The following is a 24,974-nucleotide window of genomic DNA, read 5'->3' as shown; positions in this document are numbered from 1 at the left end:
CAGGCAGGATTCTGTAAAGGCTACTCAACAATAAACCATACTCACACTATCAATCAGGTCATGGAGAAATTTGCGAAATATAACGAACCCTTATATATAGCTTTCATTCATTGCGAGAAAGCATTTCATTCAGTCGATACCTTAGCAATCATGCAGGCATTACGGAATCAGGGTGTAGACGAGCCGTATGTAAATATACTGAAAGATGTCTATAGCGGCTCCACAGCCACCGTAGTCCTCCATAAAGAAAGCAACAAACTCCCAATAAAGAAAGGTGTCAGGCAGGGAGATACAATCTCTCCAATGCTATTCCCAGCGTGTTTACAGGAGGTATTCAGAGACCTGGATTGGGAAGAATTGGGGATGAGAGTTAATGGAGAATACCTTAGTAACTTGCGATTCGCTGATGATATTGCCTTGCTTAGTAACTCAGGGGACCAATTGCAATGCATGCTCACTGACCTGAAGAGGCAAAGCAGAAGGGTGGGTCTAAAAATTAATCTGCAGAAAACTAATGTTTAACAGTCTCGGAAGAGAACAGCAGTTTACGACAGGTAGCGAGGCACTGCAAGTGGTAAGGGAACACATCTACTTAGGACAGGTAGTGACCGCGGATCCGGATCATGAGACTGAAACAATAAGAAGAATAAGAATGGGCTGAGGTGCATTTGACAGGCATTCTCAGATCATGAACAGCAGGTTGCCATTATCCCTCAAGAGAAAAGCGTACAACAGCTGTGTCTTACCAGTACTCACGTAAGGGGCAGAAAGCTGGAGGCTTACAAAAAGGGTTGAGGACGACGCAACGAGCTATGGAAAGAAGAATGATAGGTGTAACGTTAAGGGATAAGAAAAGAGCAGATTGGGTGAGGGGACAAACGCGAGTTAATGATACCTTAGTTGAAATCAAGAAAAAGAAATGGGCATGGGCAGGCCATGTAATGAGGAGGGAAGATAACCGATGGTCATTAATGGTTACGGACTGAATTCCAAGGGAAGGGATGCGTAGCAGGGGGTGGCAAAAAGTTAGGTAGGCAGATGAGATTAAGAAGTCTGCAGGGACAATACGGCCACAATTAGTATGTAACCGGGGTAGTTGGAGAAGTATGGGAGAGGCCTTTGCCCTGCAGTGGGCGTAACCAGGCTGATGATGATGATGATGACACCAAATGGCTCGAAGCAATACCTTTATTGCATGCTTCAACACAGACTACCATTAACTGTCTGCGCGACACTTTCAGCAGGTTTGGAATACCACGCACGATCGCTTCTGACAACGGTACCCAGTTTGCCAGTCAAGACTTCGCATTGTTCTTGGCTAACAACAACATTGTGCACCTTCGATGTGCTCCATACCATCCTAAGTCTAATGGTGCTGCGGAAAGGGCAGTGCGAACTATGAAAGATGGCCTTTGAAAAATGAGGAAAGGAAAACTGGAAGATAACCTAGCACGGTAGCTTTTTAACTACTAGAGGGCTCCGCGAAAATCGGGTAAATCCCCAGCAGAGCTGCTTTTGGGCTATTAAATACGCTCACACTTGGGCACATGCTTTCCTCCAGTACTTCCAGGACCAAATGAGAACCAAGGTGACTGGCCGCCGCTACCTGGAAGTGATGTGTAGGCCCACAGTTACGGTGCAGGGAGCAAGTGGGTGCTCGGCCATGTGAAGGCGACGTCTGGAGCGAGAATAGCGACCGTGCAAACATCGGGCGGAGTCGTCCAGCGGCACGTAGACCAGCTCCGCCCGCAGCAAGAAGCACCAGGGGATAAACCGACAGTAACTACAACCACCCCACATTGCAGTGAGCCAGACCAAGCAACACAACTACAGCATCGAGAGATGGTGAGCCCGGAAGAAGGAATGACTGCTCAGCACATCCCAAATGACACCGATTCTCAAGATTTTGCAGCACCAGATATTCCAGTGGCCCCGCTGAGCACAGGTGTAGCTCAACAAACTCTGAGACGCTCAACGAGATTATGCAAGGCAGTGCAACGCTTTCATTTCTGAGGAGGAAGGAATGTTGCAACTCCACGTGTGTTTTCGAAGTGCGTGCACCTTTTATCACCTCATTTGGCGATCCTTCAGAGGTCGGTCGGTCACTACTAACACGTGCTACTTCCTATCTTCCTGTCACTCGGCTACTTATAAATATGCTCTACACCTTTGAATAAACGTTCATTTTGTTCTACTGACTACGCTGATGCTTCACTGGTCTGGCGTTACTGCAAGCACGCCATGGCTATGCAACAGTAACAATTCGCAGAACCCCGAACAATGCTGTATAGCTAGCTGCCAGCAAAATGCTTCGCACAATTCCCCCAGTGTATGGGATCTGCACAATTTGTTTTTATCTGAAGAGCTGCTAAATTTCTCTAATCAGCCGATCAGTTGCTTTGGATAGTACGCTATTATCTTCCAACAAAGGTGTGCAACTGCAGTTTCTGCAACAGAAACTTAAATGTCCAGAGATTGCTTTTGTTGCGTTGTACTCGTGCTCTTTTCATCTGTCATTCAGGCATCTGTCCATTTGGCCTACATACGTCACACTGCATGACAATAGAATCACGTATGTCACTTCGTTGCAGTGTACCAAACCTGTCGTGATGTCTCTTCATGCACTGAGATTTGTTCGTGTTTTTCTTTATTAAATACCTTGCGCAATTTTGAAAGCTTGCCTGTAGTGGGCTGCACCGCCACCATTGGTGCAGCCCCCTCCCAGTGCAGAACCAGCACCAGGATTCCAGCTTTGAGATTTCTGTGCTCACCTTCGAGCATAAGGTGTGAGGCACTTTCCGTGCTTTAGAATATCTGCGCCTGGTCGAAGTGAGAATGCGCGGGTGGTCTCATTATTAGACCCAGAGCATGGTTTACATACATCCAAATTTTTCAAGCAAGCCGTCTATGTTAACTCTGTTGGGAACTTGACTGCCTGATAGCTCACCAGCACTGGTTACGCTCAGCACTGGCATCTAATTCATGTCAAATGCTTGCACTAGGCTTTGGTCCCTAAGGTTGAGACCAGAACACCCCAACACTGTTTTCACGGGATGCCTTCCACTGTATGGTCCTCCGAGGATAACATGAGCTTCAGCTGCTCTTGCACAGGCCAATTTCTGAGAACACAAGTCAGTTTCAGTGGTGAGTGCTGTAGCTTTGGCCAGGCAGCTTTGTGCTCTTTGTAGTTTGGCCAAGTGATGACCGACACCAATGATGACTGACACCAGTGATCCCCTGATGAGCAGCATCTTCACCATTACTCCGCCCCATACAAAAGATTTTACGAGCTGCTGCATAGTGGTGATGTTGCTGACATGAACGTCCATCGCTTGGACCATGAACAAGCCTTCCACTCGAGCGTCCAGCGCATTTCCGTTGAGTGTTTCCGCAAGGCTTACTGGTTGGTATTGATGTGCTGCGACACCTTTTCTTCCATTGCCTAAGCGGCAAGAACAAGTCCTGGTGACATGGCCCCCACACCACTGAGCTGAGTCGTGCCTCATTTCACCACACCTGAAGCAAGGTTTCCGACTGGCGGGACCCCTGAAAGATGGCAGCTGATCGCCTACTGTCTTCAGCTTGGGTTCTTTTTAACTCTGGTTTTGCCAGTAGCTGTTGCCATACTGCTGCACTCTGTATAGACTGCAAACTATGCTGCCACATAGCATCCGGTCCAGCATCATGCCAAAGTTACAAATGTCAGCTGATAGTCTAATAGCCACGATAAAGCCCTTCAAAGGTTCCCCTGGAAGTTGATCTCACATGGAAAACCTGTACGGCTGAACTATCTCGTTCAGCTTTGATGAAAACTGCTGCTGCAGGCATTCCACTGCCTTATTGTACACAAGGTTGTTAACTTTCTTGTGTGCACAACGCCCACTGATGATGTCCACAGTGTGGGTGCTTAGTTCGACCTCATTTCTTCACATCTGTCATGCCGTTATCTTTGCAAAATGCTTCCAGGCTCACTTGCCATGCTAGCCAGTTGTTGGTGGCTTCGTCGAAGTGCACTGGGCTTTCAAGACCCACCATGGTTATTGCCAACAGGGAGCAAAGCTATCAGTACCCTCGTCACCACTCTTTGCGACAGTGACAGTTGAGCAGAGACAGACGTTTATTTCAAAAGCGAGACCGTATTTATCAGCCGAACCAAAGATGAGGGAAAGGGGAAGAACCGATAGCGCATAATGCGCATTATGTCATCTTTCGTTACAACAGTCACTGACGCTGACATTTTCAAATGATGAACCATTCGGCAACTTCGTTAGGTCATGATGCAAGTCACAGGGTTAAGTCACGAAGCATGTGCGTGTACTTCTTTCTGGCTGTGGTTTTAAGCATTCAGTCTGTACAGTACACAGATTATCCTTTAGGCTGTATGCTTTGTGCAGAGAACTCCTTTTGTTAAAGTTGTTTTGGTATGAGTTGCTTTCAATTTGGTACTGTAATCCACTCCTGCCCATGGCCCAATGCCTACTGAAACCATCAATGGAAAACGAAGCTCTGCGACACTGTTTTACCTCTTCTGTGCTAGCTCCTTTTCCCTCCTTGTTTCCTCTTTTGAAGCCAAGGTACCACATGCTTGGCACAAGCTGGCCTTTAAAATGTACTGTCATGCAATATTTTTGCTTATAACAGTCTTTATTATATATAGACTATATTTTATAACTATATATATAATACATGTTTGGGTGCTTAAGAAATCTGAGTGCCGTACTATTTAATCCAAGAGACAACATGTTTAACCCAAGCGCCAGCAGCCTTAATCCAAGTGCTAGTCAATTTAATTCATGCAAGAAAAACAGCAGCATTGTGCATCAAAATGGCTGAAATACCGTTACCGGCAGACTAAAGTACTAATTCCTGTGGTCGCTGGGAAAATTTATCAAATGAATGACTGTGGTATTTTGTTTGGAAATAAATGTCATATAATTACCTAACTTTGTGGTCTAAACGTTACTGATACATTTTTAAAAAGCGGTTAGCTCACTTACTTAGACTGAATCAAGGCTGAAAGTGCCCATGGTTAGTATTTTATTGAACAATAAAGCTCTCCTTAGCTGAATTATTCATATCACAGAATTTTCGATAATCCGTATGCAGCCCGATTGCATTCTGGTACAAATTTATTCTTGGCTGCTAGCTAGCAAGCAGTTTTCAGGACTTCCAGTCTTTAGCTGGGCCGCAAAAACACAGCAATGTTTTACATCTTATAGAAAATTCATTCATGCTTCAAATCCAAGCAGAAATCTAAAGCTGCCAAATAAAAAGGTCATTGTTTTTATTTTGCATTATTTCTTCACAAATATTAACACAAAAAACCTGTTCTTCCATTCACATGTTGCTGAAAAGACAAGCAAACCCTTTAACACATAAAGCTCTTTATCCAACAAGCTTGGCAGGGCGTTTTTTATAACTGCATATTGATCACCTGAACTGAGAGCATGAAATTATTGACGCAATCCATTTTTTTCATGAATATTGATTTTTGTTAAAATATAAGCACTCCGTTTATGTCAAACAGCCTCAAGAAGAATGATGATGAATGTAGTGTCTTGTGGCGCAAGGGCCAATATGGCCAAATAGCACCACGCCGGTGTTAATGAGTTTGCAGTGGAGCTATGAATAACGAGAGGTAGATATTACGTGGCTGCAAAGAGGCCTAAAAGACAGTCGCTATAAAGTGCATAAAACCTATACAAGATAAAATTATGCCAATGGTTAATGAGCTGTACAATGGACACAAAAGGTACATTGTGAAATAATGATGATATAGTAAAATGTGTCAGATAATCTGCAAGAAGCACTACTGCCTTAACAGTGCCCTTGAGATGCAAGGGCCTGGAGGCATGTGCTATACCAAACTACTATTGTGCAACCACTTATAATATCAAGAATGAAAAATCCGATCGTTATAACCGATTAGTGGTATATCTGGGCTACCGTAAAAAAATTTTTTGAAAAAGCTGCCGAACATACCTTCGCAGCTCTGAAACCAAATTTGACACCTACGATAAAAAAATTGTCGTTGGAGAAAGAAGGCTGTGAAAAATGATATGTTTATTTATACCTCTAAACAGCGTGTCAAGGGTCAGGTATGCTGAAATAGTCAGAAATCTGCACTTGCTTTTGCGGGAGTTTCAGGTTCACAACCGCGGTGTGCATCGCATCCAGCGGCTGCGCAAACACTGGCGGCTATAATTTAGCATGCATGAGATCAGTGAGCGACTGTAGGTTTGTTCGATTCCAAAAAAAGGTGCACGGCACCACAAACGAAAAGGTGCAGGGGGTGCCAGTTATGGTGTGCCGGGCTGCACCCACTCGCTGCAAGGTTCAAGGGTGCACTGCACCGCGGTGGCACCTTGCCTTGCACCCTGTTCAATCGAGCACGGTAGTGCAGGGTGCATCTTGGGGAATCGAACGCCTAGGTGCAGAAGCTGCAGAGAAACTTGGCTGAATCAATTAGACCTTCTATAGACGACAGTACACACTTGCGTGTACATTGGGGTCGATGTCAAAGATGAGCCACTGTCAACCTCGTCGCCTCCGTCGCACAACGCCGCCGTCTGTCGCGACAATGTTCGCCCCATCGGATATCTTTTCGCAGAACGAGGCAGCGCTATCTGCACTCAGAAACTCCTCCATCGAAGCACTTCCTATTTTATCGCCAGTACCGACGTGCTCCCGGAGTTCAGTAATGTCAGCAGCTGCCACCGTGTTGTTTTCACACATGGGGGATTCGGCCAGGTGCACAAATCCCGCCGTTTCTGTTCATCAGCAAGGTCACTGGTTCTAGCATTCGTGAACTCACGGTTTTCAGAATCGTCAATTTCATTGACTGCGCAAGCCGGTACTTTGAGTCTGGTAAAATTTGCAGCTTCATCTCAAGCTACACAGCTTTACGCTTTGTCGGGGCATCTACCGCCACTACCACTGCTTCCGCGGCGCATTTCCGTGCTTGCCGAGGGAGAAAAACAGAAAAGGAGTACAGGCATGGCACAGGCTGGCCTCGGAAACTCCGCCGGTTCGATAGCACAGGTAATTGGCGCCGTCCATCAGAGGCGCAAGTAAGTCCACTTTCCTTGCACGAAAGGGCACGATCACAAGGCCGTGCCGTTTCACCCCTCCTCTCAACTCCTCTCCCCCTTGCGCTCCCTCACAACTCCCTCGCCTTCGACTGTGCGCGCCGGCCGGCCCGGCACCAGTTTAGCCCACTGCATGAAGTCTCATGTTTCGTTATCTGCTATTATTGGGAAGCGTGCGCTGCTGTGCACAGACCGCCACGGGCAGTTTCGTCAGTTTCATGGTCCTCGATAGCTGTGTGCTTGTGCTCCGCGATGTTTCACCCGTTTCACGACTCGCACCGCTCGTGCATCGTGGAGTGGTGCACGAATGCGTCAAAAACAGGGCCTGCGAGGTTCTTTCAGGTACCTAAAGACAACAAGTGAGCACGCAGAGCCAAGGACATCGGAAGGTGCATGCACACGAACACGGCCCTGTGCATGTGCGTGCTCCACGAGTCTCTTCATTGTGCTACACTTCCCTCTTACCAGTAGAGAAAGCTGACAAAAAGATCTTCCTCCTCATTGTCACCTGGTTATTGAATTCTGTTTTCCTGTGCCAAGTCTCATTCTTCAACTTCAGTAACTCGTCCAGCTTTCCATTCTGGTCTCAGTGATTTTCCTGTGTGTCACCATTCCACAAACGTACTAAGAGCTGAAAAATTACTCTTCCTGTTTATCTATTATCTCAGTAATTGCCGATGGGAAAGCCGCACAAACAACCTTCATGTGTAGGCATGATATGCTTTCTTTTTTTCTTGAGAGCATTAGCATTGCAAGTGTCCTATATGCAGATTTTTTCAGTTCATTTTTATTACACAAAGGGGTGCCCAGTAGGTATGACATAGTGCCTTAAGTGACATAATAAATGAGTTTTGCGCCAAAACCATACACACAAGAAAGGAGACAACACAGCTGCTTTTTGTGTCTGTGTGTGTGGTTTTGGCGCAAAACTCGTTTATTATGTCATGCTGCGGAAAGATCTGAAATTTCCAACCAAATGCCGTTTTTCTTTCTCCTCGTGGCCATCGCGCTCCAAGTCGGAGGATGACATACTCGTGTGCCTGCGCCTAAGTAGTGGTGTCCACAGTGTGACATCGCTCGTGGTGACACGCGACTTCGAGAATTAGTCAAGGCAACATTCATATCATTGAAAAATGGATATGGTTCAAACTTGCCGCTTAATTGCAAGGCCTGCGGAAATGAGGATGAACGGGTATGTGAAGCGAGGCTTCATGATACGACAATCATGTATAAAAGTAAAGATTCTGTTGCGCGGGAATTGTTGGAGGCCAACGAGATTAAGAAAAGAGGGGACAACTGTATCAGTACCCCGTCTTTGAATATATACTCGAATGAAAGCATGTTTTTAGATAAGTTTTAGATTTAGATTAAGCGTGATTCCCTTTATCTTCAGTGTTCTCGCACGTGCGCATTCACATATTTAGTGTCCCTCCTTTTTCATTCCCCTCTCCTCATGGCTATATAATCAGCCACCTGTCATTTCAATAAACAGTTGCAAGTAGCACCTTGTCCTGTCTGTATTTTTTCTTGTGTGCCGTCACTTTTGGCGCTTAATCTATTGAAAGCTATGCACCAACTAGCCCCACAACGTGTTTTATCGTTACTCTAGTTGTCGCCAAGTGCGAAATAATGTGATAATGTGTATTTGCGTTTTTAGTACAATGTTATTTTTGTTTTGCCATGTCTTTTTCATTTTGTTCAGTAGTAATAAACATGTCACGCATTTCATAAACTTTTGTTCAGGTATATAAGTTAGTTTTTTTTTTTTTTATGGCTGTCAATAAAACAATCTTAGCATTTTATTCTATTTTTACGCATTTTGCGTGTCATTGTTTTTGCCATCACCGGTGAATTTTCTTTTTCTTTAGTTGTCATAACTATGTCATACAAGTCTTCCAGTTTTGTGCAATATCTCAGTGAGTATATCAGCTCTCAGTGCGCATATCAGAAGCTATTCTACACTTTGGTCTTTAGGATATTATATAATATCCTTTTTTTATATATGTGCACATGAAACAGCCTTCGCGTTTTCTTGAGGTTTTTTTATTTTACTGTCTCTGAACTTTGTGTTTATTAGTCATGTACATGCCATGCATTTTTCACTTATATTCCTTTTCTGAGTGTGTGTCATACCAAGTTATGCGAAAATCTTTGTTTTCAGAAATGGAAGTCAATAAAACGAGACCAAATATCTGTTGTGTTGGAAGCGGAATTTTTATATGTTCTGGCATGCGCTGGCATTCTGAAAGTATGGACAAGACTGTGTGCGTGCAAACACATTAAGAACCCACAGCACGCCACGCGCCAGTTCACAATGCCAATGTCTGGCCTAGCACATGTGCAATAGAAAAAAAATATGCGCCACGGACAGTTAAAAGAAAGCAAAAGTAAAGGTGCGCGGGGCGTGGCAAAGGGTAGAAAGGGAGCGGAGTGGGTCGTCATAATAGAAAGGAAAAAAAAACAAGGAGCGCTAGGGTGAGGAGGCGCTGCGTGGCTGCTGTTCCTGTTGCCATGACAACACAAGCAATCATGTGTGCCACCATTTTACCAAAGTATCGCCCTCCTGCTAGGCCCGTAACTGAAGGGGACCTTGGCGCTAGCACCAAAAGAGCGTCTGCTTAAAAACACCCAATGGCAGCCACATAGAGATTCACCCCTGGGGTACAACAGTGAGCTAGAAGTTTACTCTGCCTGAGGCGCAGGCGCAGTTCGCTTCTCGGTTTTTTTTTCTCTGGACGCTTGCCGGCGACGTGAAGCAGCTGGCACCATCTAGTGGCATGTTGCGCCAACTTGCAATGTTCTCCATGGCTTTCGCAATCGGCGCACTGGCGGGACGGGCTGCCCAGTAATGGCAGCAGATACAAACTCGCATAGGCAAACTTTTCGTCCCGTCTCGGTTAAGGGGAACTTAGCAAAGCAAGTTACTAGATTATTCTGCATGGAAAACGCCACCCAAAAGGCAGAATTTTGATCATTATATCCAATATGCGGTGAATAAAATATTATATGTGGGTTTTTTTTCTCATAGCCCTAATGCACAAGTTGATACTCCGAAATCAACTCATCGTTATAATTGATATATTGTTATAAGTAGGCCGCACTGTATCACAGTGGTATCCTCTGGAAAGAGCATGTGCTATGAATTTATGGGTCTAAAAACATGCAAGTCGACATCATTCAGAGATCCGAGAACTGCTTTGGTGTCAAAGAACGGTTCTGCACCAAGAAACATTGCAGGATGGAGAGGGATGTGCTGGCGATATACAAGAGGAAAATGTTGCTTTCTCTCAGCTTCGGCTTCCCGACACTCCAGGAGGACGTGGAGGACAGTCAGTCTCTCACCACATGTACCACATGTTGGAGGCTCATTTCCAGTCAGTAAAAAATTATGGGTGCCATAGGTGTGCCCTATCCTGAGTCAACAGAATAGGACATCAGTTCCTCGTGTTTTTGTTTTCGGGGGCCAGAAATCTAACTTTGGCTTAATCAAGTGAAGCTTATTCTTAGTTTCCATGTCCCATAAGCGTTGCCAATGGCTTTGCAGCTTCTTTCCTAAGAAAGGCTTCATATCTGTGACAGGGACAGCAGCCGTAGGAATAGCTTGCGAGGTGAGTGATGTGGCCATTTAGTCAGCTAGTGCACAACCCTCGATGCTTCTATGGCCAGGTACCCAGCATATAATGACATGCTGGTTGGATATATACGATCTGAACTGAAGGCGCTAAAATGACGGTGGATGAAGAAAGAGCACACACACAGGGCGCCACTTCCAACAATGTCTAATCAGAAAAAAACGCCACTGATTTATACTAGGAGCACAATCACAATTTCTCAGTGCGCATTCGTGTATAAATCAGTGGCGTTTTTTCCTGATTAAACATTGTTGGAAGTGGTGCCCTGTGTGTGTGTGTTTTTTCTTTGTCCACAGTCGTTTTAGCACCTTCACTTCAGATCATGCTTAACCAACACGCCCAACTATCCATCCCAACATTAGATATGTATGTTCCACAGAGAATGGAATAGAGCTCAGTAAGTACCAGATCTTAGTGTTTTTGCAGAGTGACATCAAGGCTTTTATGATGCTTAAGGAGTCTGTAAATGTAATTGTTTTTTGAAGTTGTGATTTCCTTATACAATTCACAGCCGAAAATAGTGCATGGGCCTCAACTGTAAATATACTAGTTTCCGGGTGCAGTACACGGTACATTCTGAGAAGAATGGCCCAACGGCTGCATAAGACACCCCAGCATGCAACTTGCAAAAGCGTCTGTGTAAAACTCTGTGCACGAGTACTTGTACTGGAGTTCTAGGAAATGCATTTTAATATGTGCCTCTGGCGCATGTTTAGTGACCTCTACAAAGGATGTGTCACACTCTATCAGCTGCCACTGCCACGATGGTAACAGTTTCACTGGAGCCATAGGACGATGTTCAAGCACTGGAACACCCATTTACTCCCTAAGGTTCCTTGCACACAAAGAGAACAGCCTTCTCGCTGCAGGTTGGCTCTTGAAAAGTGTGGAAGCGGTCATATCATTCATGCATGAATAAGACAGATGTTCAGGGTTTGAATTTATTTTCAGGAAATATGTAAAACTGCTATATGATCTCTGAAGATGAAGCGACCATACATTTGCTTCTGCATAAAGGCTTTGTATGGGGCTTGTCCTGAAGACTCTGGTCGTGACGCAGATTCCTAAATGATGGACAGGATCCAATATCTTTAAAGCACTTGGTATAGCGGACTGAGATACTATCTGCCGTAGTAATGATATGAGCCGACAAGACACCTATACAAGTTCAAAAGACGTTTCCTGTCACTACCCCATGTTGTACTTGATAGAAGCTTCAATGAGTTCGCTTTGTGGCACTCAGCCTTCAAGTATTTCATATGCGGGATGAATGTCAGTTTCGAGCCTAATATGATGGCGAGAAACTTGTGCTTGGCACTTACAGGTAATCTGCTACCAGGGAGCTCAGCAGCAGGGTATGGTACTATTCCTCTTTTATTCATGAAAAGAACACACATACTTTTCTGTGGGCTCAACCTAAAACCATTTTCATCAGCCCATTTTGCCACTTTACTTAAGACAGGCTGGACATGTCGTTCGCAGATAGCAAGGTTGCATGATTTAAATCCGATCTGCACCACATCTACATACTATACAGAGTAGAACAATGGTTGTGGGATAGCCATATGCAAAGAATTCATTATCACAATAAATGGTGTGCAGCTTAGCACACCACCTGGCGGAACACCAGTTTCCTGGGTGAAATACCTCGACAATGCATGGCCTACCCTTACACGAAAGGTGTGGTTAGAAAAGTAACTTTCGACAATGCTCAACATACTGCCGCGGACACCAATAGTGGAAAGGTCTCTGATAATACCGCAGTACCATGTGGTGTCGTATGCTTTCTCCAAATCGAGAAATACGGACAGAAAAAACTGTATGTGTATGAAGGCATTCCTTACATTTGCCTCAATGCAGACAAGGTGGTCTGCAGTCGACCTACCTTCTCTGAAACACAGTCCGTTGCTCTCAAGGGGATAGACTAGGTGCCGGTGTATCATCTTTTCAAAGAGCTTGCACAGAATGCTTGTCAAAGTGATAGGTCTGTAACTGCTAGGTAAGGACGGGTACTTAGCTTGTTTGAGTATGGCGATTATTACAGCTTTTTTCCAAGATAGAATATACCCAGCAGTCCACATGACATTAAATAGTGAGAGGAGTGTTTCCTGTGTTTCAGGGTGGAGGTACTTGATCATTTCATATATGATAGAGTACAGGCAGGTACCTAGGGGGGGGGGGGGGGGGCAGGACCTCCCCCCCCCCATCCACGCCACCACTCCTAACACACATTCCTAAAGCGCCACCAAATCAATGTTGAGACTTGACAGCTATGTGGTGGTCAATATTTTGCTGCCTTTTTCACTCCTTTGGATGGCAGTAGTTATCGGCATCTCCTGGGGTGTGAAGGCCAGTTTCCTCATCGATTCGGTGCCCGCGCGATTAATTCGAGATGCGTTCAGTTGTCACCATGTATTCAACGGTCGCGCGCATCACTGTTGCTTCGTGAGTTCAACCTTCTTTGTTTAGACTGATCTAGGGACCAGGAAAGGGATTCGGTTCATGGGCAGCTGCTCCGTATGCTCGTGGAACGAGTTGCGGCTGGAGAAAACGCCAGCTGCGTTGAACTTTTCCTTTTGCTTCATAATTTCCTCGAGTGACGGCTCGCTGCAATGCTGGCAGATCCTCAGAATCAAATACCCGCGATATGGGTTGAATAAGGTCGAAAATAAATAATGCGAGACAGCATCCATCATCAAACCCTACAATAACCCTTAAACCCATAAGGAATATGACTGTCACCCGTTACCTCATCTGATTTTTTCCTACTCGTACAGCGCATTTCATGCAAAATTGGTAACTGGAAACAAGAGTCACAAGGAGTTGAGAAATTAGGCGATCTACAAAGGGAGAGAGCCAAGGCAACAGCCAAATATGAAGGAAAAGTTAAAATTAACAAATTTAACGGTTGTTTATGAAAAACTTATGGATCACATTTTTTTAATAGAAGGAAGTAGAGAAAACGCCGCCGAAAGTGGAGAACAATTCCGTATGTTTTGAATAACGCTTCTACAGTTACCGATCGAGCCGCTTGACGTAGCCACATTTGTGATGTGCTTATGTGGGTGTTTTTCTAACCTTCGGCAGTGGGCACAGTACATCTAGAACCACAGCGTCCTGCACTCTATACGCGGTTGTACGGGACTGGCGGCCATGCATCGTTACGCAGCTTCCCAAATAACAATACGAGTCAGTTTTGGTGCTTAACTTGCTAGAGCAGTAAACAAGGGATCCAAAAGAACTGCGATTGTTCCGTAAATATATATCTCTCTATAATTCTTCCAGGGCTAATTTTAAAAAAACACTACTATCGTCGGATACAACTTAAGTATGCAGTGAAGTCCCGCCCACACCCTCATAACCACCAGCCACTGCTTCTCTGCGAGGCTGCAAATAAGTCGTACTTCAACCTTTTCCTGTTACTCAAATAAGGCGGTAACTACAAAAATAAAATTATTAGCGCGCAAGTTTTTTTCTCTTGCCTATTATAGTGGAATGGCAAAAGCTAAATTTTTTATTGAACTGAAATGAAATGCTTGCTTCGCTGCAACTATTTATTGTCAAGTTTCACTTCAGTTGGCAGTAAAGTTTCACGAGTAAAGCGGGCTCAGCAGTGACATGAACTGCACCGCAGACGTTTGAAGAGTGAAATGCTCAGACTCCATACACTTTGTCCGTGTCTGTTGCACACTTCATTGGTCCGTCGATGAAAATACTCTCCAAGAACAACCGACGCTCCGGAGGTATCAAGTACGACACCATTTTGAAAAGGCCACATGACAATGATTTTCTTTGTTTCTGGGATTGTCTGGCAGAGTAACACAACTTCGAATGGTCCGTGTGCCTTGGCTGCCAACTGTTGTTTTTTTAAGTTGTATTCTACTATGGTAATCATTATTTTACACTTTCGCTTGTTTACTTGTACTTGGCAATGTTCTTCGTGTGCTTCTTTCCTGCGCGAGCCCATTTGACGTGGTTCCTCGTTTGCCAAGTAAAGGAGAGGTGTATCTCACAGGCGTACCTGTGAGATACACCTTACTTCGTTTTTCTTTTGCGAGTTTACACATATTTATGGCGAATGGTGGGCATTATTGACATTCTTGCTAGTAAAGGTCACCCCCCTCATTTGCATAGAAAAATTACCTTGGCTTGGGCCACCCCCTGATAAAAAATCCTGGGTACATGCCTGATACGGTCACCACCTGGTGATGAGATGTTGCAACAAGCAAGAGAAGTTTTAAGCTCAGCTAAAACTGAACGGGCGGTTGTAATCTTCATATTGGGTACATTTTCGACCAAGGGGCTGTCACTCTGCGCATTCTTTCATCCTCAGAAATGATTGTGTGTAATGAGATGCACTGGAGATACATTCAAAGTGTTCACCGAGACAGTCTGCCTGGTGGCCATCTCCCTGGGTACTTACTAAGGGCAGGGGGTTCGTCTCCTGGCCTTTTAATTTATTCACCCATTCAAGACCTTAGCCTCGTCTGTAATATATGAAGTTATCCCAGATATGTACAGCTCCCAGCTCTCTCTTTGCACATCGACATGTTCTCCTGCCTAGTGATTTGACCTTTTTGAAATTAATAAGGTTTTTAGCTGTTGGACTATTGCAAAGCAATCCCCAAGCTTCATTTCGATTTTTTTCGTGCTTTCCAACATTCATCATTCCACCATGGGATACAACAGTTGTCTGCCAGTCTATTAGTTTAATACATTTTGTTGCAGCGCCAATAATAAAACCTGGTAGGTATGTCACAGCATCATCTACATTAAAATCAGAAATGTCGTCCCCGCCCAAATATGTCAATTCTCGAAACAGTTCCCAGTTCGCTGATTAGAGCTTCCATAGAGAGAAATGTGGCGAGTATGCATCTTGTTTTGTTAGATTTAACATAATTAGGAAGTGGTCGCCCCCATAGGGGTTCTAGAGAACAGACCACTCCAGGTACGGAAATAGTGAGCTCGAAACTGTGCTTGTCTATGGACGAGTATGTGTTATGCGTAACACTGTAGTATGTTGGTTCTTTTTTGATCAATAAACATGTACTTGAAGAAAACAGAAAATTTTATATCAGGCACCCACGCATATTGCATTGCGAGTCACCCCACAGGAGGCTATGAGCGTTTAGATCACCAATCAGGAAAAATTTGCCTTCAACTATGAGGCTTTTCTTTCGAGAAACCTGTATGGGTTTCCTTTGTAGCAATTGCTACGAACGGGTGGATGTCTCATTTTCCCTCTATTCACCAACCACTATGTATGGCGGAGGAAGTTCATCGATAATAAAGCTTTGAAACTCTGTTCTAGAAAGTTGATCACATGGGTGAACATAAATCAAACTAATTGTGATTAACCTACCAAACAGCACAGCACGGACTGCCTCGAGGAAAGTTCGGAGTTTTATTTGCTGACATGCAACGCCCTTATCGACTATTACGGCTACACACCCCGAGGAGGAGAGTGCAGCATCACCGTCCTTGCGGAAAATGGCATATTGCCTTAAAAAGTTGATCTTTGTTAATTTTAGATGCGTTTCTTGGACACACAGCACCTTTGGAGTAAATGTGCGGAGGAGTTCTTTAACATCGTCAAGATTGTGGAGAAGTCCTCTCACGTTCCATTGTAATATTTTGGTACCCATAATGAGAACGAGGTTAGTGCTTTGTGTCTAGCAAGAAAAGTTACGTTACAGGGCCCTTTGCCATTCCCATAATGCAATGTTTCTCTTTTTTGGAGTGGTTGAGAGATTTCCGCCGCTCCTTGGGTGCTGGTGGCGCCGTTTGACTAGGTGTCGTGTCCATTGCCTCCTGAGAAGTGCTGGACACCCGCTCTTGTGAGCGATTTGTTTGTCGAGAAGGCCTCTTCTCAAGGGATGAGGCCCTTGAGGCCACCAGCCGGGAGATCGTTGGCCCCTTCTCGGACAGCGGAGCAGCGCCAGCCGCAGCCGCCAAGAGGGCGGGTGACATCACTGCCAGCTCACTGTGTGTGGCACTGCCCCCTAATGCGCCACTTTGGCAAAGCTGTTTTTTGGCAGGAAGAATATGTGCCTGCGTGCCTCCTTAAGCGAAATATTCTCTTTGATTTTGATTGCTGCTATATTTTTTTTCCAAGATGGGCAGGACCGCGAGTACATGGCGTGCTCCCTTTCACAATTCGCACAGTGTGGAGTATTCTCGCATGACTCGGACGGATGTTCATGGTCGCTACATTTGGCACAGGTTAGTTGGCCTTGGCAGTTCTGAGAACTGTGGCCGAACCTTTGACATTTAAAGCATTGGAAGGGATTTGGAATATACAGCCTGACCTTCACATAGCCTGCTCCGATTGTTTCAGGTAGAAGTGAGAATAATATGCTTAGTCGGTATTTCTTTACCATTGCACCTCATTTTGATTCGTTTTACACTGATCACATTGTGGTCACTCCAGCCTTCAAGTAGTTCAGCCTCTGTCAGATCAATCAGGTCACTATCAGATACGACACCATGGCTGGTGTACATAGTAAGATGCGGGGTCACATTCACTGGAACGTCCCCAAAAAAGACAACATTCGGCAGCCTTTCATACTGATTCTTATCTCAGAATTCCAGAAGGAGATCTCCACTTGCAAGCTTGGAAACTTTATAGCCTTGGCCTACAACATTGGTTATTGATTTCGACACCAAAAAAGGAGAGATCATTCTCGCTGACTATGCCGTTTCCTCAGAGTGCACAACATGAAATTTGGCAATATTTTCACTATGACGGCCAAAGAACCTAAATACTTTTTTGTTGCGCCCTCGTTTGTGAGGGTGTTCAGGAAGTGGGGGAAAAAAAACATGCCATAGATATATGCGGAATTTCAGCAGCACCACCCAGCCACCCACCATGGAGCCCAACATGGGAACGCTGCAGGACCGTGAAAAGGCACGTCCTGCATGCGCCAACTGTACGACACTATAATAACTAACTCTGTTATAACCAAGGTTGGCTATCCCACACAATGTTAGCCCTTGCTGCCTGGAAAAAGTGTAAGTCAGAGGAAGCCAAGAGAAGACCGGAAAGATTGAAAGAGAAAGACAAAGATTAGAGAACAGGATAGGAAAAGGTAACTACCGATTTGCCCCAGGTGGGTCAGTCGGGGGTTGCCGTCTACGTGAAGCCTAGGCCAAAGAGCTGCGTTGCCGCCGCCGAGGGGCCGTAAATGTCCAAACACCCGGCACTGGCTCAACACCCAGGATCCCCTTTTCCCCAGACACGGCTAAGCAAGGCACGGTTAAACGCGGGAGGGTCCAACCCTCATGTACTCAGGTACGTGGTGTTGCAACACACCATATGCCTGCTCACACAGACACCCCTGCGGGGCTCAAGCAAAATACCGGGGATGTTATTTATAATGTTAGCAGCGACAAAAAAAAAAAAGTTGTCTTCCCGTAACTGCATTTCGGCATTTTGGCCATTTGGACTCGCCATATTGTTTTTCTTGCTTTGATTAACTTGACTGGAGGGTTAAAGCTGCTGATGTTTGGATTAAGCATGCTGGCCTTAGGGTTAAAGATTTGGCACTTCGATTGATTAAATAGTCTTGTGTCCAGATTGTCTACATAGCACTTATGGATTAAAGTGAGCAGCAAACCTTCTAGAAGAAAAATATATAAAGAAACAGAGAGAGAGAAAAAAAAAGCCCTTTACTCTCTGCTGCTCTCATTTGGTAAGCTATAAACCAGCTAGAGCGCACGACATCATGAGGATGATGTGCCACTATACCTCTTCAAATTTGTTTTACTGAATGGCTCAGGACTATCAGAGAAGCTGCGTATGCCAATTAACTGAAAGCAGCGTCTCGGGCAGTCCTGGCCAATCCAGGAGGACAATCGATGAGGTCCAATGCTGTCACAATATGTGCAAGTAGAAAAAATAAAAGTTTTGGCCAACACTATTGGGCTGAATTTTCCTGGCAAGCAGGAAAAATAGATATGGTCAAGTTTGCAAATTTACCTCGAAAAGACCATTCTTCAAAGCACCATACAGTGATGAAGTGTCACTGTTGCTCTTTTTGCCTGTACTCATATGTCCTGTTTGAACACCATTGTGCAACCCAAACAGAATTCGCAATGCGCCAGCAATATGTTCGACTATTTGCGTGACGTTACGGCGAAACCGAGTCATTGTGTGACGTGCGCACGTCAAAAAAATAATTATCTAGTCAACGGGAAACAGAACCATAGGACGCTATAACAGAACCTACCTCCTTAAACTCCGCACTAACAGTCATCGCCGGGAGTTTTATACTCCCAGTGTCTGCTTTCACGTATTTAGGCAGTTGCGACTTGGGGTCGGTTTTTCTTATTCTTGGTCTTGCGGCAAACACATCGATCTCGCTCAGGTCAAGCTCTTCCTCTGTAGATCCCATAGCCACTGGATTCGCGCTGTTTGTTTATAACAAGTATAACAAGCTTGAGTTGTTCACAGCAACGTAGCACTTTTGACGAGCGCATTCTACGGTCGAGAACGCGTCATGGTAGGCCCATAGAATAAAGAACAACATTAGAGAAGGGAAACTGTACCTTCCACAGTGGTTCGAAAATAAGAAGCGGCAGCGCATGGAACTTAGTGGGGGGCCCGACAGATGGCGCTACTTAAACAGGAAGCGGAAATGTTTTTTTTTTTTTTAAGTACAATATTTAATATGGCCGCTTTATACCGGTGCCGTACGCTGGGTACGCGCCGTGCTCGCCTCGCTGGCTTTGCGGCATGCCTCAGCTGCCGCGTTTTAATGGCCAGGAGACTAAAGAGCCTCTACTGACGCCCATACAAACAAGCCACAAGTGAGTGAACAGGACGTGCGACTTTATTGGCAGAAGAAAAGCAGTGCACCTTCTCATACAAGATCAGAAATAAAATTTGCATGTCGAGATGCGCTGAAACCATTAACGCGAGCTCGTAAACTGCTCACTTTCGTCGCCGCACATGGCGATCTGGTAACGAGCGACAATCAGTAGCGCAAGCAAATTGGGCAGTGCACCACCTGTTTGCATTAACAGTCGCCGTAACTTACATTGCGAAGCAATCAGGTGACGCAAGGCATCTGCTACCGCGACCAACACAGCGACATGGACTAAACGGCATTTTAGCGTTCCCGCCTTTCCAACCTGCACGTTTCTTTTTGTTCTTTCGGGGGCCGCTAATGTGTAACTCATAGTTGGTGCCCCACATTCTATCAATGTGGGCATCACCATTTTGCAGCCACTTTTGCAGGCCTTCCCACCTATGTGGCTATCAACTTCGGACCACGTAATAACGTGTGCTGTCTCCGCTCACGCCACATCACGGCCGATGAAGGCCCACAAGCATAATTTGCCGGCGGCTGCAGCAAGAAATGTCGAATGGAGAGAGCACCAATTACGGTGCATGTAAATTGGGAGTCTTTGTCGCTGTGTGCACTGCAGGAGCAGATGGTTACCTCGGGAGACTGTTGCCCATGCAGCTAACCAGGTCGCCACATCGAAGAAACATAACACGGCGACCATTATCAAATTAGACTCTGCATTCAATCACCGCATAAGGTTCAGACAATACACCGTACATTGGCTAAGATCCATATGACAACAGTGGGCATTCACGCACTACAAATTGCATACAGCTTATTCAGCTATACGACTTCAGGCACAGTGCTTGCCTACGTCGCACATGGTGGTCTAGTAACGAGTGACAACCAGCAGCACAAGCAGATTGGTCAGTGCCCCACCTGTTTACACTGACAGTCACCGTAACTTGTACTGCGAATCAATCGGGTGATGCAGGCACCTGCTGCCATAGCCAACACAGCGACATGAACTGCCCGGCATCCTAGTGTTACCTCCTTTCCTACATGCACGTTTCTTTTTGTTCTTTCGGTGGCCACTAATGTGTTGCTCACACTTGGTGCCCCACCTGCTCTCAATATGGATGTGGTCTGTTTTGTGGGAATCGCCATTTCGCAGCCACTTTTACAGGCCTTTACACCCATGTGGATATCAACTTCATACACTTCAAACCATGTAATCATGTATGATAGTCTCTGTTCACGCCAAATCACGGCCAAAGAAGGCCACAAGCACACTTTAGCCATGGCTGCAGCAGAAAAGGACAAACAGGGAGCACCAATAGCAGTACATGTAAACAGGGAGTTTGTGTCACTGTGCGGACTGCAGGAGCAGGTGCTTACCTCGAGAGGCCGTTGGCCAATGCAACTGAACAGGCTGCCACATCCCAGAAATGTAACACGGCAACCATGACCAAGTGGGACAACATTGAAACAAGATTATGCAATCAAATCACTTCAGCATACTCTAACATAATGCTCAATCTATACATTGGCACTATGCATTGGCTACGATCTACATGACAACAGTGAGCATACACGCACATGGGTTGCTTGTGGCACATTCAACCGTCCGACTGTAGGCATAGTGCTTGCCTTCGTCGCACACTGCAGTCTGGTAACGAGCAACAACCAGCAGCGCAAGCAGATTGGACAGTGTGTCCCACATGTTTGCACTGACAGTCGGCGTTGAATATGAGCAGCTTGCATTGCGAAGCAATCGGGTGACGCAAGCATCTGCTGCCACAGCCAACAGTGACATGGAGTGCCCGGCATTTTAGCGTTACCGCCTTTCCAACCTGCATGTTTCGTTTTGTTCTTTTGCATGCCACTAATGTGTAACTCACACTTGGTCCCCCACATTCTCTATATATGGGCATGGTCGGTTTTGTGAACATCACTATTTTGCAGTCACTTTTGCAGGCCTTTCCACACATGTGGATATCAACTTCATGCACTTAGAACCATGTAATTATGTATGAGAGTCTCCGTTGACACCAAATCATGGCCGAGGAAGACCACAAGCAAAATTTGCACACGGCAGCAGCAGGAAAGGACGGAACGGGGAGCACCAACCACGGTGTGCGTGTAAATTCGCAGTCTATGTCACTGTGCGGACTGTAGGAGCAGGTGCTTGCCTCGAGAGACTGTTTCCCAATGCAACTGACCAGGCTCCCACATATGAGAAACGTAACACGGTGACAAGTACCAAGTTGGACAGCGCCGAAACCAGATTCTGCAATCAATCACTTCAATGTAGCTTGCACAAAAACACAGGCTGTCGAGCAAGAATAGCAATCCTGAATGAGACTAGGAATTCAATATGGGAATGAGAAAGCTTGCATTCAAGAAAGAAGCCAATCTACCTTGCAAGCATTGAAAGCCAAAAACATTAACAAAAGTTAAAAGCTACATAGCACACAGTGTAAAGGTTAATGCAAGACACACGCCAATGCTGCATCAGCTATTTCAGGAGAGGAATTGCACATGGCAACATACACTAGAAAGAACTGCTACACATATGTTATGCTACTATACAGTGACTGGCATTAAGTATGAGCAAAGAATCGGTTGACCTTTATTGTTTGTATGAGGAATAGGAATGATCTCTAACAAAAGTGTGGAATGAAAAATCTTGCATTCATTGAAACAAAATTATACTTGGCAAGAACTAGCAAGGCCAGGAAGCTCACTAAGGAAGGGCAAGCTGACAGAACACTCTTAGCCAGCGTCATCTGTGCTTGTTCAGAGGTTGCAGGTACATCTGAAGACAAATAATTTTTGTTGTTGAGGTACCTGGATGACTCTGCCAATATCCATGCTGGTGGAATGATGGCGTAGGCTCTTTTCACTCTTGAAACAGTCGTCCGTAGACTTGATATCTCATCCAAATAATTCTGGAATGGCTTCTTTGTTTGTGGTCTTGTGAATTCAGCTCCAGCCCCTTCCTGTTGGTGTAGATGGGGGCTCCCGTGATGACCAAGATGTACTTGGCACAGACTCTGTTGGGGCAGAACAATGGCACATGAGATACAGCAGAGATTATCCAAACTCATGTAGTGTTTTCTTTTATGTTCGAACTAATTATGCTGAACTGTAAACATGAACAAATGTTCATATTATCTGCTACAAACAACTGACATGTATCTCAAGACTAGCAAGCCAATACAGCATATATCAAGCATATTTATTTCTGAACCAGGTGTTGTTTACCTTGTAGTAGCAGCCAAAGTCCACACAATGACCTTGTTGTAGCAGGCAGCAGCTTCTGTTTAGTGCATGGAGTGTGTTGCTTTATACTGGTGCCATCCTCATTACTGCATGTCTGGAACAGAAATTTTGACTGCATCAGAAATTGAATAAGCACAATTTTGCAATATAAAATGCGTAAAGGTGCGACATATACATTGCAATGGTTTGTGACTACAAAACACATGCAAATGTACACTGTTTGTTCTAGGGTGCTTAAGCAGCATGGTAAATAAATATGGTTACTCTCCGTAAAATTGATGTCTGCGTAACTACAATGCATGTCAACAGCTTAAGTATTATTAAGATCACAAATAAGTACATTTGTGCGCTCGTTTATACACTAGAAGAGATCACACTGCTGATTTCACAAGCAAATAGATGAAAGACATGAAGCTATTAGAAATGATGCATTCTTTTTGTGCATGAACGTGATGCACCGCTTCACTACTGCAAAAATAGATGTCCTGAAGTAAGTCAAACTGAACAGCAAGAACATTTGGAACCAACAGGTACGAAATATGGGTGAATTATCATGTGTGCAACTGTTTAATACATTAAATTCAGTACTTTAGCTTCAGTTTATCAAAAGGTTATTCGGTTCTGTGAACGAAAGAAGTTGCCGGTGGACTCGAAAAAAAAAATATATTGATAAGGCAACTCAGTCACTTATGGCTACGGCTACAACGAGATGAAAAATGTGACGCGCGTTCCGATATCGTTTCTCTTCCGTGAATGTGTATATAATGATGGCCTCGCAACTGAAAGTTTATTTCGGAAACAGTAACGGAGGGTCCTGACTGCCCTTATACAATGCAGCATCTAGTTCGTTAAGTTAACGAGACGAATAAATGACATAGCGATTGAAGCAGTGATGTTAAACGACTCACCGGTATTGCTGTCCCCAGTTGCAGCAGGACCCGGCTCCCATTTCGATGCAGACGTGTTCCACATGGCTCACGACTGAAACCTAGCTTTCAGGCTTACACCTCAAATTAAATAACGCGAGACATCGAAGCGCAGTAAACTGGTGTTAGCACAAAATAACCAACCAATGTACGAACCAAGGAATCCGTACCTGCCGCGCACACGAAAATACCGGTAAAAATTTTAAATCCAGGCCAGAGGTCACGTGGGAGGTCGATGATGCTGAACGCTATTTTGCGTTTAAAATGACAAAAAACAACAAAGTTGGTAATAAAAAGTACAATGTAAAATTAGGAATTATAATTTTGTAGTCTTTATCATGCAATAAGAACGCTTTATTTACTGTTGAAGAAAGTTTGTAGGTTAAAATTGCGCTTACTACGGCGCCTCTAGCGGGAGATAATGTGCTCAACGGGGAACCTTTTTAATTGGTGTACTATGCCTGTTTCTTTAGCAGCGCCGCGCGGTCGATTTTTTCGCCCTCTGTGGCCATTTGTTGAACTTGAGAGTGTGCGGGCCCTGGTAGTAGGCCGTACCACGACCTACTGGAACTCCAGACCTGCACAGATATCCGGCTTCTATGGGAGCAGCTTGCGTCCACTTTCGTTCAACCGACGGCCGTAGGTGGCGCTTTTATAACCTGTTCGTCTGCTACGCGGTGGGCGGCTGTGCGGCGTTGTAATTAGTACGGCAGCTGTTGTGTTGTGACGAACTGCTTCTCTAGTTGATGATTTTTGCTAACACAGTGACAGTGATGTCACAAGGCTTTGATCAGTCACTTGGCTCCAAAAGTTGACTGCCAGAACCTAAAAAATGTCGGAGCGTGTAGTCCGCTGCTCTCTAAGGTCAACATCGAGGACAAAACTGCACCCTGCGCAGAGTGCTTGCATGCAGCGCTACTTTGCCCCTGGCGCGCAAAACGTGCGCGAACACGCGCACGCGCATATTTTATTGTTTGCAGATGCTGAGCATCTGCGGCAAGCGCTCGAACCTTGTCAAACTGCGTGCTCCGACATACCTGGTTGCAAGCAAACACCAATGAATTTTATAATTAATCCTGACGACCCGTTCAATGAACCCGTCCACTTTCGGCCGCTCTTCACCACACTGTTTTTGGACGAGGTCGAGCAGAATGTCGTCTTCGCTGTCAGACGAACTTGAAGAATGCTCATCGATTGCGGCAACTAGCAGCGCTTCCTTTCTCATCGCCGACAAATCCACTAGCTAACTCCGTC

General features: G+C 45.1%; 1 protein-coding gene and 1 long non-coding RNA gene across 3 annotated transcripts in view; both read right to left on the bottom strand.

The window, feature by feature from the left end:
- LOC126524007 (protein FAM204A-like) overlaps positions 1-20,788 on the bottom strand; it is an 89,425-nt gene extending 68,637 nt beyond the window's left edge. The window contains exon 1 of one of the 2 annotated variants that reach the window (XM_055067023.2): positions 18,949-20,788. In XM_055067023.2, the coding sequence (XP_054922998.1) occupies positions 18,949-19,113 (165 nt within the window). In that variant the 5' untranslated portion in view covers positions 19,114-20,788. The remainder of the gene's footprint in view (positions 1-18,948) is intronic. The other variant, XM_050172392.3, reaches the window with a different exon arrangement.
- A 1,412-nt stretch (positions 20,789-22,200) lies between these two features.
- LOC129382827 (uncharacterized) lies at positions 22,201-24,547 on the bottom strand. Its single transcript, XR_008610865.2, has 3 exons — positions 23,703-24,547; positions 22,777-22,888; positions 22,201-22,565 (listed from the first exon to the last, which is right to left on the bottom strand). It is a non-coding gene; the product is annotated as an uncharacterized lncRNA (long non-coding RNA).
- Between the last annotated feature and the right edge of the window lie 427 nt (positions 24,548-24,974).

The sequence above is a fragment of the Dermacentor andersoni genome, chromosome 6, assembly GCF_023375885.2.
Source record: "Dermacentor andersoni chromosome 6, qqDerAnde1_hic_scaffold, whole genome shotgun sequence".
In the NCBI taxonomy this organism is placed as follows: Eukaryota; Metazoa; Arthropoda; class Arachnida; order Ixodida; family Ixodidae; genus Dermacentor; species Dermacentor andersoni.
Note: the sequence above shows the minus strand (reverse complement) of the source record. Positions and strands in the feature narration are given on the sequence as shown.